At 35.9% G+C, this 19,878-nt stretch overlaps 1 protein-coding gene across 2 annotated transcripts; it reads left to right on the top strand.

Moving 5' to 3' along the window:
- Nucleotides 1–8,395: 8,395 nt before the first annotated feature.
- Nucleotides 8,396–17,780, top strand: LOC149784006 (C-type lectin lectoxin-Phi1-like). Of its 2 annotated transcripts, none has more exons than XM_089933190.1 (4): nt 8,396–8,596; nt 10,689–10,931; nt 13,239–13,415; nt 16,350–17,780. In XM_089933190.1, the coding sequence occupies exons 1-4, from the start codon at nt 8,515–8,517 to the stop codon at nt 16,556–16,558; spliced, it is 711 nt and encodes a 236-aa protein (XP_089789316.1). In that variant the 5' UTR covers nt 8,396–8,514; the 3' UTR covers nt 16,559–17,780. The 2 variants fall into 2 exon arrangements, with proteins under 2 accessions (XP_089789316.1, XP_089789317.1); XM_089933191.1 differs by having other exon boundaries at nt 13,239–13,440.
- Nucleotides 17,781–19,878: the final 2,098 nt, after the last annotated feature.

The following is a 19,878-nucleotide window of genomic DNA, read 5'->3' as shown; positions in this document are numbered from 1 at the left end:
GTATCATGAGATTAATCACAGTTATCTGAATGATTTGTCTATTATAAGAAACACGTTATTACCCAGCGAGTTTATATTTCAAGACAGGAATACCATGCAATGGTTTTTTCCGTATAAGAAAACTCCTGAATTGTCAGCCAAGGTCACAGTTCGTTTAGATGATATCACTGGTGCGTTTGCCTAGATTAATCATTATTACCAATTACAACTAGAACAACTACGAGAGACAAAAGCACAAAAACACGTTGAGGTGTTAAATCAACTTATATCAGACATGGAATATATCAATGAACGAATCGTTAAAGTAATATCCGATAGCAGCGATGATAATAAACAAAAATTCCTAACCGGGTATAATATCACAGAAGCCGATTTACCCGATTTCAAGTTTCCAGGATACAACGCACCAGAACTAAGAAAGTCTCTTAATGATTTTCTCGATCCATCAACTTATATCCTCAGACACGATAACGGAGATGGTGGTAGGCATATTGCTCCATACAACGTAAATATCGCATCGGTGATAGCAATCAATCTAGTGTGTGATGTTATCGAAGGGAGTTACCAGGTAGATACCAATCAATCAAATCAAGCTCAACAGGGGTATATCCTTTATTCATTTTCACCAACAGCCCCTCCGGGATTTTTAATCGTTGAGAATCCGATTAATCCGGTCTATATGCGATGCCATGATCGGTTTTTAACGAGAATTAATTTTAAACTCACCGATCAGTCAAATAACCTAATTGATCTACAGGAGGAGGAGTTAGTGATCACTCTGTTTGTAAGATCATTGTAAATAACCACTTAGCAGCAGAGGGGGCGATGACATCGACGCGGTCGTCGATGTGCTTACCGGACGCTGACGACGCTGGGGATCGACGCGCAGAAGGTGTTAATTAAACCAAATGACGACGCGTCGACCCCCCAACGACGTCGTCGTTTTTTTTTTACCAGGCGCTGACGACACTAGATCGTTGAGTGCAGAAAGTAATAATTAAGCAAAATAACGATTGGACAAAATGTCGGATTCGCCCCCTCTGCTGCTCTTTAGACCTTTAATGATTTCTCTTACTTCATTTAAACTGATACTGGTCTGTAAGGCCTCGATATGGCTTACTTCGTCCTGTAGACCCCGATTTAATTCTCTCTCTATAAATTCATAAAAGTTTCCGTCAAAACTATGGTTTAAATTCGGCGTGTGAATGTCCTCATAGTATCTAGCAAAGCCATTTGCGATGGAATCATCATCACGGACACAAACTCCATCAGTTGATAGTTCCTGACAAAAATTTGTATTGTTCCCTCTCTTAATGTTGATCATTTTCCAAAAGTGTCTTACATCGCATTCATGTGCTTTTTCAATTTCTTCATACACCTCCCCCATATATTTTTCCACAGCCAGTTTTTGAACGTTTGTAAAGTCTCTCTTCTTATCTTTATATGCTCTGTAAGAATTAAATTGACTACCCCTCGGTCTTCCCTCATTTATCCAAGTATACCTAGCTTGTCTTTGAAGTTTATGTGCTTCTTTGAGTTCATTTGACCAATATGGTTTGGCATGATAATTGAATTTAGACTTTGGAAGCGCGATGTCGCTTGACTGCTGTATTGCATTAACAATGTGCTGGTAAAAGCTATCAACATTGTCCGAAATAGTATCTATATCTAAAGTTTTCAGGCGAAGGTCCAGCTCAGATTGATAGTTTTTCAAGATATCAGCGTTTAATTTATTCCAGGCTATGTTGTTTCTCTTCATAGACTGTCTGAAGTCTCTCCCACAGGTCACTGTACGAAGGGAAGTAAGGATAGGGAGGTGGTCAGATATCGCGTGCTCTTCGTGATCTGAAACAATGTGCACACTTCGTAATCTACCTATGCATTGATCCGACAGTACAAAATGATCAATCATCGTTCTTGCTGGGGTGAACGTATAGCGGGAACCAGTGCATATTATTAAATGTCCAGCACTCACTAGATTATTATATCGCAAGAACTCATGAAATACTCTATCTTTGTAATCTCTGAAAGTGGCTGGTTCAGCTACTGCATTGAAATCACCAGTAAAATACACGTCCCCCAGCTGTGAGTACTGATCATAGAGATTTTGAATCAACTCAATTTGCGCTTTGTAACAATCTATGCCATATAATAGGGTCGGCATATATACACAAAAAATATATACATTTTGCATATCGGGAAATTTGAATTCTATGCCAACAACTCTGTCACTATTAACTTCATCTATAAAGTTAGCATATCTCATGAGAGAAGTTTTGCAGAAGATTGAACTCCTCCTTTACCACATTTTATTAACATACAATTAGAGGAAATATCCTCTGCCTTAGCAGTGCATTTATAATCAGAACGAATAGTATCGCAAAATGGAAGTATGTGCTGTAATAGTTTATGTTCAGTTACGCAAGCTACGTCAACATTATATCTATCCAGCATTGCACTAAAGCTAAGAGCAGAGGACATAATTCCTCTAACATTCCAGGTCAGTATATTAAGATTCATATTAACTTGCAATATAGGCATATTAATACTTATGCATCGTGAAAGCAGGACTAAAATGACAAAGATGACAAAACACATTAACTTACAACAGAACGTAATGGCAAATTTATGAACAATTAACTGTCACCCTAGTCACAGAATATCGCATCCTGCACCTTCATTTGCCTCCTGATCGCGATTGCTAAACCTGTCTCGCCAAGATTGATTCCCATACCACCTTCTTACATAAACACCTTTTGGCCATGTTACATCATTTTCAACAGTGTCGCAGTCTGAATTATATACAGTCAGCTTGGCCGATAGACAATTACGTCTACTGTGGATAAACTTTATGGATAACGGATCTATATCGTATTCTTTCAAGAATTTACCGAGGCCTTCAGCAGTAGATTTGACGCCAATGCCACCCACATAAAAGCGCCTTGTTCTACGTCTAACTACACCTTCAAATACAAAATTCTCATTTTTGTCATCAACATCCTCATGTCCAACAATACTCTCTGAAACTATTTCTAAACCTGATTTACCAAATGATCTAGGTCTTTCTACCTTACTCCCAATAACGGTAGGTATCTTGCTAGGAGGGGTTTTCAAGTCTATACCTTTCACATTACTGTTGCTAGTAATCGGATGCCTAACGTTCTCTATCCTGGTCGAAGTCGAAGTTAACAGTTTATTTTGATTCCGAATGGGTGTGCGTACAACATTTGTCACATCAGGATGAACACTGGCTTTATATCAGATTGTATTGATTGTTATCTGCCTCAGTTGTAAAGTTCTACTAACGAATGCCAGTAAAATAATAACACATCATAATTGACACATTTTCGTTATATATTCAAGTGTTTTCGTGACTACTGCATATTCAATGAGTACATTATTTGTTTATGTTTTGATGCATTCAAGCATTGTCCAATAGAGGGCTTTAAAATTTAAAAATGGTAATTTGGGAATGCAGCAAAATAACTTGAACGTTTTACCTCCCTAAATATATCAAAAATACATAAAAGAATACGGATTTAGATACATTATGGTAAACCGATTCAATAAGTCTTTAGTTTCCTAAAGGTAATTTATTATTTTAACAATGATTTAATCAGACATCCCCATAATAGCTATTTTGCTAAACAATACACATTGTAACGGTATGGTTTGTTTTTATTCTTGTACGATGGTAATACAAACGATACAAAGCTCTCCAGTTTTGTTGATTAAAACCAAATGTAACGTTTTAAATCAATTTACAGCAGTTTCTATACAATCATTTAATATTAGAAGAACTATTACGTCAGCTAGATACCGTACTAGTAGATAACCAGTATGGGGAGTCGATTCTTGTAGAACACGAAGGTAACTAATGAGATATACGAATGGTGAATTGCTAAAGCTATCAAAGGAATGTTGTTTTGTTAATTCTCTTCGGGTGATAAAAGATTGCATACAAATTAAAACGTGTCTGCATTAATAGAAATAAAAACATAGCTAATGCTTTTGATGGAGAACACACTTTTAGAAATTTGATTATATTTTTTAGCTTTTACATAGAAACAACACAATCTAAACCCATTTTTCATAATGTTAATATTCGGTGGTCAAATACCTATTTTGAATATTTATTCAGACAAGGATGCTAAAACAAAACAATATGGGCCAATCGCATAGTGAACTGTCACTGGTAGTATAAAAAAATCAGCATCCTTTTATATGCTGAGCGCTCTGTTTGTTTTTATAAATCTTTGGTATGACTCTCTCAAGATTCAGACGCTCTAACCACTCAGTAAGAAACTGAGTATTTAACTCATAATGAACGCGGTGTCGAACTTACAAAATAACTACCTAGGCGTATAACAATGATACTCATACTTTCTTAAGTAACTGGAATATATATTTCCAACAAGACTCCCGTAAATGAATGTGAATGACCGAATGAAAAATTGTCACCTCCTTTAAATGGTCACAGGTTGATGAAGAACACTAGTTATGTTGATCAGTATAGCCTAGGAAATATCCGTATGGACATAATGGGAGTTTAACATAAGACAACATACCTTCAACTTTGTAGGTCGTTATGCCCACAGGGACATTTAATGTCAAAACCTTGGTTTAGAATAAAGGAAGGATAGTACACATTTCCGTAGGTGTTGCGCTGAGGTGAAAGACAATGCCCTCCTTTAAAGTTAAAGAAAGATCAAAAGAATGAGAAGCAATGAAATCAAAGAAATTAAGAAATATGATTCATACAATACTACCGGACAATCTATTTGATGATTTTAGAAAACAGTATTGGAATGCTAGGATATTTTCTTACTTACCCTAGAGTAGAAGTTAATATTATTTATGAAAAGAAGTACAAGGCATGCTGGGATCTTTCTGTACCCGTCAGTGCGATGGAAAAGGAGATTTGAAAAATATTATTAGATATGTCTGGGCGTTCCCCTACCTATACACAGGGGTGTCCCGAGTGGCCGAGTGGTCTAAAGCGCTCACCGTTCCGGATCACTGCCATCTCACCTCTGTCTGCGTGGGTTCGAGTCCAACTATCGGCTAGCGTGGGTACGTGGGATAGCCTGTCAGTAGCTTCTCGTGGGTCGGTGGTTCTTCCCTGGGTTTTCCAGGGTTCTTCCTCCACCAGTTATACTGCCCGCCATATATAGCCTATCTTGTGGCGTTAAACCCTAGAACAACAACAACAACAACCTATACACAGGATGGTATTATACATTTTAAATAGATATTATTTGGTAGCCTTGAGCTTTCTTCTACTCCTACACGCATGGAAATATCAAGGTTACCAAACAACACATGCATTGGTCTCTCTCGTGCACACCAATTACACTCTTATCGGGCATTTGACCAGACTGCCTAACACGCACGGATACACATGATGTAGAGATTTTGCTGCCTAAATTATTGCTAGAACGAGAGCTTATTAGAAACGCCTGGTGTATTGGACTCATTTGTTATAGTGGCATTTTTTGCGTTAATGATGAGTTTCATTTCTGCTTTCAGCTCATGAAAGGGTTCGTCAATAGTTACAACATCTATGATTATCGTGAATTCCATGAAGTGTAAATGACCTACCCAACTGGCAATTATTTGATGGGTGCACATCTGAATAAGGCCAAACTGTACTCTCTGCAACCTAAATTAAACCAATCTATAATAAACTAAATAAGGCCGACCTGTATACTCTACAACCTAAATTACACCCATCATGAATACACCAGTAAGGCCAAGCTAAATACTCTACAACATAAATTAGACTCATTATTAAAACACCAAAATAAAGGAAATAAAAAGTCCTTTTAAAATAGCTAAGATATACAAAGTCTTTGTTTTTATTACAAGTATATCCAATGAGAAAAGCTAAAGAAATACTGTTAAAAATCTGTCCCTGGGCTAAAAACCTAACATTTGGAGTGGCTAATTAAAACAAAAAAGAAAATGCTTTTAATATGTGTTTTCTCTTTTAATGTTGTTTTCAACACAACGGCACATTAACACTAACGTGTTGCACACATACAGATGTGGATATCTTCAACACAACGGCACATTAACACTGACGTGTTGTACACATACAGATATGGATATCTTCAACACAACGGCACATTAACACTGACGTGTTGCACACATACAAATATGGATATCTTCAACACAACGGCACATTAACACTGACGTGTTGCACACATACAGATATGGATATCTTCAACACAACGGTATTTTAACATTGATGTTTTGCATGCATGTAAGCTAATTATACTTAGTTTGCTCTTGCTTACGCAGTATGACTTGTGACATTATTGTGAGTGCAGTGCCCGTTTGTTATGGAGAAATTTGAATCCTTAGAACATAGGAGTATAAGTAAACATAAATTTATAAATGATGCATTTAGAGCGCCGTTAAAGTAATACATATGGTTATACGACAGTTACTACCTAGTGATGGTACATGTTACGATTTACAAAATGACTTTCTGCTCCATTGTTGGTTAAGCTCATTTATTGTATCTTTTTCTTATTGCCATGTCTGTTAATGTGAAAATTGTTTTCTGAGCGAAAAATCGTCCTCTGATATTTTGTCATCCTTTCGCTGCATCTTCAACTGTTTTCACACTATGATATTATTTGAATGGTATTGTTAGCAAATTAAGCTTGTCATAGAAATAGCTAGAAAAAAATACATTTATAAACAAATCATCAGTTGGAGGAATGGGATGCATATTCATAAATTTTAAGGTTGAAATGTACTTGCAAACATATATGCAGTTCAAGCATTCTTTATTTTATTTTCATGTCAGAATGTAGTTATACTTTCATAAAATATAGGTATTTTTGCTCAATATGGAATTTTCTCCATTTTATCTAACTGAAAAGGATATCCGATATATTTGATTAGGCGGATTATAAACATATATTTTAGTCGAACCAGACACGTAAAAGCTCAAGGCAATGTCGAGTTATTGTGCAAATAAGAGCATAATTGTGCTTAAGATAAAAATGACCAGTTTCAACAATTAATTTAGGACATAGATTTTAATTTATTTTGCAGAACAATAATTGTGTTTTCTTAATTCTTGAAGATGTCGCTCAATATCTCTCGGCTTTCTTTGGTGTGATAAAATTGTCCCGATACCCAGTTTGGGGTTATAATAGGGTATAATTTCTCAGGCAATCAGCAATTGCAACTTGATTATTGGTGTATTTTCTCAGTCAATCATCAATTTCAGCTAGATGACTGGCGTATTGTCTGAGTCAATCAGCAATTGCGACTTGATGAATAGCGTATTGTCTGATTCTATCAGGAATTTCAGTTCGATGACTGCTGTATATTCTGACGCAGTCAGGAATTCCAGTTTGATGACTTCTGTTTTCTCAGTCAATCAGCAATTCCCGCTGGATGACTGGTGTATTGTCTGACTCAATCAGGAATTCCAGCTTGATGACTGGTATATTATTTCATCAATCAGCAATTCTAGCTTGATCACTGGTGCATTGTCTCAAAGAGCAATTCCAGCTTGATGACTGGTATATTTTGCTTCAGTGAATCAGCAATATTTACAGCTTGAAAACTAGTGTATTTCTTCAGTCAATCAGCATTACTGCTTCATGACTAGTCTATTTTCTCATTCAATCAGCCATTCCAGCTTGATGACTGGTGCATTCGCTGACTCAATTAGGACTTCCAGCTTGATTACTGGTGTACTTTCTCAGTCAATCAGCAATTCCAGCTTGATGAATAGTGCATTGTCAAAAAAGCAATTCCAGCTTCACGACTTGCGTATTTTCTAAATCGGTACTCCCAGCTAGACGAATGGTATTTTGTTCTCAGTGAATCAGCAATTCCAGCTTGATGACTGGTATATTTTCCTAGTCAATGAGCAATTCCAGTTTGATGACTGGTGTATTCTCTCACTCAATCAGGAATTCCAGATTGATAAATGGTGCATTGTCTCAATGACGTAATATTTCAGTCAATCAGGACTTCTACCTTGAAAACTGGTGTATTTTCTCAGTCATCAATTCCAGCTTGATGACTAGTTTATTTCCTCAGCCAATCAGCAGTTCAGTTTGATGACTGGTGTATTTTCTGTTAATCAGCAATTTCAGCTTGATGACTAGTGTATTTTCTCAGTCGATCAGTAATTTCAGTTTATGGATTGGGGTCATTAAATCAGTCATATGTCTATGAATATGTGGTTATATAATGTAATTTTGAAGGATGTGTCTGCGTAAATCAATACGTTTGCAGGAGCCCTCTAGAAACATTCACCTACAAATCAATATAATAATCTCATTGGTTGGCTATTGGCACTGTGTATGGACGAAAGAATGGAACGAAAAGCCATCTAGTATGTCTCTTTCAGTTAGAGATTTTCTCCTATTCCATAAGGGTGTCATATTATTGGTAGTCGTTTGCTACAAGCGTTGAACCAAGACTGTGATAGTTTCTGGAGGAATACAATTACATTGCCTTATTTCCCGCTGCGATTTCAACATGATTTCTCGTCTGGTAATGTCAAGAACCTTCGTTTCACCTGTCGGTTTGATTTTAATGATAGCAGGCTCACTTGCACAAGGTAAGCTTCAATTTATCTCTTTCTTACCGATCAAATCTAAACATTGACATAAAGACGTGTTTTTTTTGTTCACGCTATTGCCATAACGTTCTGATGTATCTATCAGTTGATTGTATGTTTCATCACTAAATCCGATCTTTTATTTGATATACTTTAATTTTAATGATATCTACTCGTATAAAATGTATGATTACTGCAAAACCAAATAAAATAGTGCAGTGCCACACACTAAGCCTAACCCCCATAAAAATACCAAAAAGAAAAATAAACCCACAGCAGAAGAAAACAAGTGCCACGAGTCTTTGTTACGAAAGCATGTGGCCAAAACATAATTTAGATAAGATTTCAAGGCAAAGATGTGTAACTCATATCATTGTTATCAGACATTAACTGTTGATTTACTACTTTAAATTGTTATGAGTGATTCATATTGGATTTCCTTGCAATATTAACTATTAAGGTTCTCATAAAAGAGACAAAATAATGTAACAATAAATAACACACGTTTTGAAAATTTCTCTTGTAATTACACTTCTTTCCGCGAAATATATATATGTACATAGTGTATCAAAATTGATTATTGCATTGCATGGTGAACGTTTAAGTAAGGGTAGACACTTCGTTCTTAAAATTAATGCATATTAATGTAAAAGAATTACGAGTAACGAGCAGGGTTTCAACACTGACATTGAAAAAGATCGAAACACATAATCTCCACGCCATTGGACATTAAGGTTAATGACATCCTCTTTTAATTGTATTCGATAGTCGAGGCTTGTATTTGAATCACGATAGTCAATAAGTTGTTTTCGTTTGGTTAGCATAGATAATAAACATCCTTAATTTAAGGTATTTCTTCCAAGATATTTCAAGCAATATATGGATATTGAATCATGACTTTGACAACAGCCGTATGTCCTTGTTCCTCTGTTGTTATATATGTAACTGGAATCCGTTTTGTGTGCCATTCTTTCACTATCTTTTTCTGATGAAAAGACATGCTGGCATTTCCCGCGTACAAACGTAATCATCCTTCTGATTTTGCACCTCAAGCATGTTGGAAGTATTACACAAGTATATAACACATAGTGTTGGAAGTATTACACAAGTATATAACACGTAGTGTTGGAAGTATTACACAAGCATATAACACGTACTGTTGGATGTATTACACAAGTGTATAACACGTAGTACTGGAAGTATTATACAAGTATATAACACGTAGTGTTGGAAGTATTACACAAGTGTATAACACGTAGTACTGGAAGTATTACACAAGTATATAACACGTAGTGTTGGAAGCATTACACAAGTATATAACACGTAGTGTTGGAAGTATTACACAAGTATATAACACGTAGTGTTGGAAGTATTACACAAGTATATAACACGTAGTGTTGGAAGCATTAGACAAGTATATAACACGTAGTGTTGGAAGTATTACACAAGTATATAACACGTAGTGCTGGAAGTATTACACAAGAATACAACACGTAGATGAATAAACTGGTTGTGAAGACATGTTGAAGAGTCAGTTTTTTACCTTGGTACTTACTAATGATTCTCATTTATTTTATTATCACACTCAAAAAGGTCCTTTAAGATGACCCTTTAAGTGACATTGGAAATAAAGATGGCCACTAGTAGCAACTGAATTATTGGGGCCAAATACTCTTCAAGTAAAACCTACTTATCCAGAATCACGGATCTTGCAAATGTGATTTCATTTAGAAGACACAATAAAATATACGTTAGTTTTCTCTATAGATTGTGGCCTAGTGGTTAGAGCGTCCGTCTCGGATGCGGGAGGTCGTGGGTTCGATCCCCGGCCGAATCATACCAAAGACTTACAAAAACGGTACTAACAGCTGCCTCGCTTTTCGCTCAGCATTAAGAGGCTAATGTTAGGACTGGTCGGCCCGGTGTCAGGATAATGTGACTGGGTGGGACATCATGCTACATGTCTGCGGCATGATGCCCCAGCGCTAGACATCACTATAAACTGCCACATTGCAGACATCGTAGCGATATGACTGAAAAATTGTTAAAGCTACGTTAAAAATCTAAATCACATAACATCACATCTCTATAGATTCAAGCATTTGCAACTCCTGGGAACAAGATCATGACTCCGAAAACAACCAAGACTCATCAAGTATATTGTGGGAGAAAAATGACTGCCCGTTGATCGATTGCTCCTTGTTTTGCGGAATGGATCCCTCCTGCAAGTCATTCTTCCATCATCTTTTATTGGAAAAGTGTTTGGGGTCTCAGACATACAAGCGTGGTCTCCCTGTCAATCAAGCTGTGCAGCAAGGATGGAACTATTACACAAGTATGTACAATGTTGACGAATTAGAAAGTGGAATATTTTGAAGATCAGATAAACAATCGTACGATGCCACACTTTTATCGTAATGAGTATACAAGCGATTGTAGTCTAGCACAAACCGGTTACGTATCCCCTTTCACAAAAACTATTATTGGTGTTAATTTGCGACAACGATATGTAAAAGATCACAATGAATATATGTAGCAAGGAATAATAAAGCAACATTTTTGTGTACCCATTTCTTCTTAGGCAGAAATTCAATTTGCGATTTAAGGAATCATAGCTGCGAAGAAACTGACAGATACTCTTCTTCAAATATGTACAAGAAAATACAATTAATAACACACTTTTGATTTGGATACAAAATTAAAGATGATATTTTAATTTTAGAAAGAGATTAAAGGAGCTGAGATGGTCTGTTGCACAACATTTTGGATAATGGAACTAGAACGTTCTGCCTTGTTTCGTAACTACATTAAATGGTCATATTTGATTGTCCGTCCCTATGTTTTGTCTGCTGGTCGGCTAGTATACCGCCTGACAATGCATTACAGTGAGACAAACAAATAGGGGGTTCTGACATTTTTATAGATAAAAATTAATTTGGTTTTATAACATTATTATAAGTTTTTACATTACGTGTGTGTTCAGTCTTAGCAGGATAATGCAACTTTGTATCGTTGATACTGTGAGTACTCTAGAGAGATCTCAATGAAAATGTATACCGTTACGACCAAATACGTTCTTGTAGGTTTAACTTAATCAAAACATTCTTTTTCTATTTCAATTCACATTTGTCGACATATTTTTTTCAAATTTGTCAATTACACATGTGAAAGAGTGTGTGTGTGTGCGTGCGTGTGTGTGTGTGTGTGTGTGTGAGAGAGAGAGAGAGAGAGAGAGAGACGGGGTGAAGGGGTTTTCAAGTCAAATTCAGTTAAAATGCGGGGTTTATTAATTATTGTTCTCTCTATTTACTTTATGTCGTTAATGACTAAAACTCGCATATTCATCACGGATCTAGAGACCGTAAAAACGATTTACTATTATGGAAACAATATGTATATATTCATGTTAATGCGCCATTGAAGGATAGACTATTATGGAAACAACATATATATATTCATGTTAATGCACCATAGCAATATCGACTATTATGGAAACAATATGTATATCAACATATTAATGTGCTATTGAAGGATAGACTATTATGGAAATAATATGTATATATTCATGTTAATGCACCATTGAAATATCGACTATTATGGAAACAACATGTATATATTCATATTAAAGTGCCATTGACGGATCGACTATTATGGAAACAAAATGAATATATTCTTATTAATGTGCCATTGAAAAATCGACTATTATGGAAACAACATGTACATATTCATATTAATGTGATATTGAAAGATCGACCATTTATGGAAACAACATGAATATATTCATATTAATGAAGCATTAAGGGTCGACTATTATGGAAACAAGATGTATATATTCATACTAATGCGCCATTGAAAGATCGACTATTATGGAAACAATATGTACATATTCATATTGATGTGCCACTAAGGGTCGACTATTATGGAAACAAGATGTATATATTCATATTAATGTGCCATTAAGGGTCGACTATTATGGAAACAAGATGCATATATTCATATTAATGTGCCATTAAGGGTCGACTATTATGGAAACAAGATGTATATATTCATATTAATGTGCCATTAAGGGTCGACTATTATGGAAACATGATGTATATATTCATATTAATGTGCCATTAAGGGTCGACTATTATGGAAACAAGATGTACATAATCAAATTAATGCGCCGTTCAAGGATCACAAATTGATAAACAAAGAGTATTGGTAGATCTAACTCTTTGTACGAACAGTTGAAATGCCATCTTATTTTTAATATATATGACATTATTTTATTAATTTTTCTAGTAAATTTAATATTTGGCATATGTTCTAACACATTATAAGCCCTGTAGGAGATACACAGCATATGCAAGGTGTTAGCGCAGGTATTATTATGCTTCTAAGCTTGCACATTTGTTTCATTGAAAACAAGGTGTGTTTTTTTCTCCACACACACACACACACACACACACACACACACACACATATATATGCGCATGCACTTAGGGACATTTATGACTGTGTGATTAATTGTCATTATCTTTTGTCAGCTGCAATTCACAAAGCTCATAAAAGATTCAGCTCGTATAATGTAAATCAAACCTAGAAAAATCTTATATAAAAATGTGAAATTTACTTAATTTGCTTATTTTCTGATTTGCAGGTCCTCAACATTGCGATGGAGGGTACATCTACAACCAGAGTCTTGGAGTGTGTTATAAGCAATACAACACAACTTTGAACCATTCGGATGCAATGACTCGATGTGAAACAGAAGGAGCTAAGCTGCTTATGATCAGGAATGAGGCTGAATTAAAGTACTTTAGCAATCTCCAACCAGGTATCAACATACACTTATTTTGTATGTAAGTGATATATCAGTCAAAGCAATGTCATCTAATTCATATCAGGATTTTAATAAAGCTTACATTACCTTACATAATGTTTTTAAATTACAGCTACCAAAGTCGACGAAAAGTGAACACTATAATGTTTCCACCGATAACATGCTTGCCTGTAACACCATGTTGTGTGCTTTTAATAACTGCTATACTATTGTCTAAAATTTATAAATAATAATAATGATAATAATAATAATAATAATAATAGCAACAGGAAGACGAAAAAGAAGAAGAAAAAAAAATATTTGAAATATTTTATATTTCTTAAACCAACCAACTCTAACTTTGACATCGGCCATTTTAAATTACTCGCAATCAAGCGTTAATTTGTAAAAGTGGCGTCACTATGCTTCATTGGTAACACGATAAATTTTCTTGCCGGCATTATTCTGCGGTCAGATCTAAAAACAATGCACGAATTGTACTATTTAGTCAAGACAGTTCCGGTGGCCTTGTGGTTAGAGAGTTCGCCGCGGATGCGGGAGGTTGTGGGTTCGATTCCCGGCTGAGCCATACCAAAGACTTACAAAAATGGTATTAACAGCTGCCTCGCCATGCGCTCATCTTTAAGAGGTTCGTTTTAGGACTGGTGTCAGGATAATGTTACTGGGTGGGACATCATGCTACATGTCTGCGGCAAGATGCCCCAGTGCTAGACATCACTATAAACTGCCACACCGCAGACATCGTACGGATATGACTGACAAATTGTTAAAGCTACGTCACAAATCCAAATCACACATACGCACACACTACTTAGTCAGCTCTGTATGCTGTGCTTTCGATGGTTTAAAAGCTGATGCGAAGGAGACATTCATTTTGTTTTATCAATATAGCATATGCAAATACACGAAAATAAACTTTATCACGCTCCAAAAGTGCCATTTGTATGGAATCTTTATTGATTATTGTTGATTAATGTTTAATTTTACTGGTTTTCTATGAGAAACAAATGCAGATGAAAACGACCAAGCACTGTTGTTTTTTAATACAAATCTGGTAACGTACGGCGAATATTGTAGCCCCAATACATCACATACCATACTTTTGCGTTACGTGAAAATGGTATGATTTTCAGAATATGACATGATATTATCCACCCAGTACTTTACGGACCATACGGCAGGATGAGGGAAACAATATGATGTTTAGAATATGTAAAGTACCATCGTCTCTTTTCTGTAAAGACCATATCGCAATGTGATAATCAAGGGTATGATTTATAGAAAGTACTATGGTATTAGTCCCATTACTTAATGGACCATGCTGCAGCGTAGTGAACAAGGCTATGATTTCAGAAAATACTATTCCTTTAGTCCTATTACTTAATGGACCATGCTGCAGCGTGGAGAACAATATTATAGTATTAGTCCCATTACTTAATGAACAACGCTGCAGTGTGGTATAGCAATGGTATGATTTATAGAAAATGCTATGGAATTAGTCCCATTACTTAATGGACCAGGGACCCCGAATGGCTGAGTGGTCCAAGCACTCATCGTTACGGATCATTGCCATCTCACATCTGTCTGCGGTCGTTCGAGTTCCAGGTTCGGCCAATGTGGGTATGTGAGAAAGCTTGCCAGTAGCTTCTCGTGTGTCGGTGGTTCTTTCCGAGGTTTTCCCTAGTTCTCCCTCCACCATTGTTACTGCCCGCCATATATGACCTAGCATTTGCTGCAGAACTGCGTTAAACCCTACAACAACAACAACAACAATAACAGCTTAATGGACCATGCTCCAGCGGGGTGAACAAGGGCACGATTTAGAGAAAATACTATTGTATTAGTCCCATTACTTAAGGGACCATTCTTTAGCGTGGTGAACAAGGGCATGATTTAGGTTATACTACCTTGTTAGTACAATTTTATTTATCAGTCTTCTTCAAACTACAGAGTCAATCTGACAAATTCTTAACATCACGAAACGTGATGCAGCAACGAGTGGAGGAGATGAAACCTATTAATGTAATCATAAACAGAACTGTGCAGTCTGCTATTAATAACTCATGTACATTCGTATTACTTTTATGAACTCGTGTTCATTCAGTATTACTATTATGAACTCATAAACATTTAATAATGTTGTTATGAACTCGTGTCCATTCAGTATTACTAATATGAACACAAGAAAATTCAATGTTACTATTATTAACTCAGACCTAGTCATTATTACTATCATGAACTCATGTACATTCAATATTGCTATTATGAATTCATGAAAATTTTATATTACTATTATGAACTCGTAGGCATTCAATATTACTACAGAGATCTCGTAAACATTCAATCTTACTATTCTGAACTCATGTACACTCAATGTGTTTATTATAAATTTAGGATTTAATTCAGCATTCGAAAATGATTCGAATTACTTACTTGGTATTAATCTTCTTCAGAGCTTTTTATTATCGGTTACATTGGTTAAGAGAAATATGCAAGGCGTACATTTACCAGAATGTTTCCACCATTAACACTTAGCATACTGCAAAGTATTCAATGAAATTAATAGATCTGGTAAGCAGACAATATATCCCATAATCCCCGGACATTCATCTTGTCCTACTTAATGTGCATATAAAGTATGCATAATAAGTACTGCTGATAAATATCATGTCTGTCATTGCGTGCATTATGAGTCTTTTCAAATCTTCTTTAATATAACATTATTTTAATTCATTAAATTAATTATAAGATTTAATATATATTTGTAGATTGTCAAAATTGTTGCTTGCTCTAAATAAATCTTCGATGCACACACACACACACACACACACACACACACACACACACATATATATATATATATATATATATATATATATATATATATATATATATATATATATATATATATATTTATATACACAACAGGATATTGGCTATGGATTGGACTTCGAAGCACAATGGCAAGCACAGTGTGGAGGTGGTGGAATGGCCAAACAGCATCAAACATTACATGGTACCTAGGCAGTCCTGAACATTATTCCAGTGAAAGCTGTGGAGCCATTCTGGAAGGAACGTTTAAGAACATGTTTTGCAATTCTTTACGATACTTTCTGTGTCAGAGACACATTCGATAACTTCCGATAATAGTTGTTTACTCCGTCAAGATGAAAAAACTAATATCACACGTCTAGCGTAAGGATTAAAAATGTATAGCAGAATACTCAAATATTTTTTTTGGATAGAACTGGAAAATTACAAAATATAATTAGACTGACAAAAAATATTTTGCATACATTAAAATTTCTCCCGTTGTAAGAATTGGCGCTGATATCTGTCATCTTTTGCAATTCAAATGAGAAAATATCCCTCTTGTCGGAACAATAATGTATTAGCAATGCTAATTTGAAGAAACAACAGATTTTGTTATCATAATCTGCACTTAATTTGAGCGAAATCCCTTTACTTTCATTGAAAAATATAAAATTAAAAAATAACAACAGACCAGCAATTACGAAAATGAACATTGTAGCTAGATAAAGAATTTCGTTATGCTCGTCACCTTCCCATTTCTAATAAAAAAACATTCTTGTCTTGGCAATCTGTTTCGAATGAGTTTGAATGGCATGCTATCTAAACCAACCAAGCTGTATGAGAACGAGGCAAAGTTTGGTAATATGTGTTTTTAAATATATCGAATACACTATACGCAAGTGTCTCTATGCTTTCTTAAATCTGTTACTTCGCTGTTTGCCAATTAATTTTAAAATCCATTCTAACTAGTTTAATATTTCATAACTTATCTTAATATGAAACAAATTTTAACAACAGCGTACATTATCAGTTCAACAGTCAACATAATAATGCTTACCGTGAAAGAGAAAGACTTATTAAAGACGGATCGGTCGGGGAGGGGGAGCATGTACATACCCTTCCCGCTCTTAATATGAACAAGAGTCAATTCTTAGAGTCAGTATTCTTTTACGGTTAGATGGAGGTTCCAGTGGCATTGCATTCTGAGCCCCCATCAAGGGTTTCATCGCACGTAAACCTTTCCTACTTAATTACGCCACCCCCCTTATTGATTACGTGTAAATAAATCTTTTATAACAATCTTGAATCCATGCAAATTTATTACCAAATTTTAAATGCATCTTGTATAACGCAGTTTCGATCCATGCAAACATTACATGGAATTAGACGTATCAAAGGATTATAATATACATCAGTCAAAGAGTCAATGGACATCTTCATTCACAACGCATGTGACATATGTGGCATATTAGAAAATTATAGATATAGCAAGCAATATACGTTGGACACAGCTTAATATCTGATATTGAAATAAATTCGGACAGGGTCAATAGCAGCAGGGAAGTTCTACAGACCAGACGGTTCCGCCAAAATAAACCTTCCTACGAGAACTTTCTCCGTAGAAGCCTCAGATTTCAAAAATAAAGCTTCCTACGAAAATTAATTTGCGTAAATTCGACCCCGAGTGCAATTTTTGTGTGCAAAATCAATGATTCTGGACAAGGAAAAAACAAGGTTTTTTAGGGGGGGGGGAAATTTATTCTGGTGTAGGTGGATGTTGAAAGATTTGGCTGCGGATCCTAATTTTACCTCGCATTAAAACAATATAGTTGAAAATAATATGAGTCGGAAAACTAGTAGAGTTGGAGAACCTCATTCTGCCAGATTAGCGCGAGAAGAATTAGCGGCAGTAAGGAAGCTTATCCCGGCAAAACAATTATTTAAGAAAAAAGTTCGTGATTACGAAGACGCACAATATGGAATTACCGAGATATCATCGAAATTGTTGAGTCCAGTCACTGGAGCAATCGAACAGGTAGCGTACGGTGACAAAAAGGAAGATAAGGAACTTAGGAAGCGGGGGCTTATTCCTATGACGAGAGACATCGAGCAACACACTCGAGTGGTTCCGGATAGATTGGACCAAATTCGTCAAGAACAAACACAAATTCGTCAAGAACAAGCACAAACACGAATACGGCCACAAACACAAAAGCTACAAGAACAAATAAGACAAGCACGAACAAAAGCACAAGTACGAGCACAAACACAAGCGCTACGAGAACAATTGCAGCAAGCACAACCAGAAACGCCGCAAAAACAATTGCAGCAAGCACAAACACAAACAGATCCGAAGGCGGAACAACTTTTGGGAGAATTAAGGGATCTGGTAAGTCAAAAACAATTACAACAAGAACAATCGCAGGAGGAAGAACAAATAAAAGAGGAGGAAGAAGAACAAGCACAAGAAGAAGAACAAGAGCAAGAAGAAGAAGAAGAACAACCAAAAAAAGAAAGGAAGGAAAAAAGAACCGATCCTCTCGCGAATATAAAGGAAAAATATTTTGGTATAGAAGGTTATGCTGCCATAAGACTAGATTTAGACAAAATTGATCCTAATAATCTTGAGGAACTTGGATACTTTGCAAGGCGTAGCTTCGACGGTAGACACAAATATTTAACGGAAGCGGGATCAAAATATTATGATCGGAAAAAATGGATCAAGGCAGTATATCGAATAAAATATAATTTACCCCAAGCCAGAGATGATGACACGAGATTTGTTCAGGTTGAGAATTACGCAAATAAATCGTTTACTGGAGAATTAGAGTTTTCCAGAATCGTTGGAAGAATTCCCGCTGATGATTTTACTCCAGCTGGACTTAAAAAATTAAATGATAAAGATAAAAATGTTAGAATCGCCAAATACGATTACGACAGTAGAGGTAAATATTTACACAAGGATTCCGTAGATAAATATACCCGCGAGGAATGGGTTCCAGTTGTGTATTTTGCCGCAAGGGGGGGGGGAGAGAAAAAATCGATACTGATCATCCTGGATTCAAGGATTTCCAAATAAAAGTAAGAAAATTAGATGAAGAAAAAGAAGAATTCGAGGACGTATTATCGCCATCGCAATTTCCCAAACCAAAGATGGGAACCGGATATACCATTTGTCCTGACAGCGTTGTTAACGACGTATCTCGCCTCGAAGTTTTAATCGGAGGAAAACGAGCCGGAAATAACTCTCGTGAAATAATCAACGAAGCCTCAGATATTTGTCAGCGATTATTTCGCGGCGGTGTCATCAACTCTTATATTTACAAAGAACTTGTCGATGAGCTCATCGATTAAAATAACACAATTGAAATAACATGATTGTTCACAAACATCAACGCAGACCCAGACAGGTCCGCGTAGTTAACTCTCGATTGCCAGTATACAAATATATCCACGGCAATGGATTCGGCGATATCATTGGAAGCCTCGTCACGCGAGTAATACCTAAAATCGGACCAACAGTCAAGCAATTCGCGTCAAAAGCAATAGGAAAAATCGGCGAGACTGTTGTTTCTGGTATCGGCAGTTTGGCTACTAAAGGCTACGATGCTATCAGAGAAAAAATATTAAATTTAACGCGTTA

This window comes from Sinohyriopsis cumingii, chromosome 14 (assembly GCF_028554795.1).
Source record: "Sinohyriopsis cumingii isolate HCF-2022 chromosome 14, ASM2855479v2, whole genome shotgun sequence".
Lineage (NCBI taxonomy): Eukaryota > Metazoa > Mollusca > Bivalvia > Unionida > Unionidae > Sinohyriopsis > Sinohyriopsis cumingii.
This window is presented reverse-complemented; position numbering and strand designations above follow the sequence as displayed.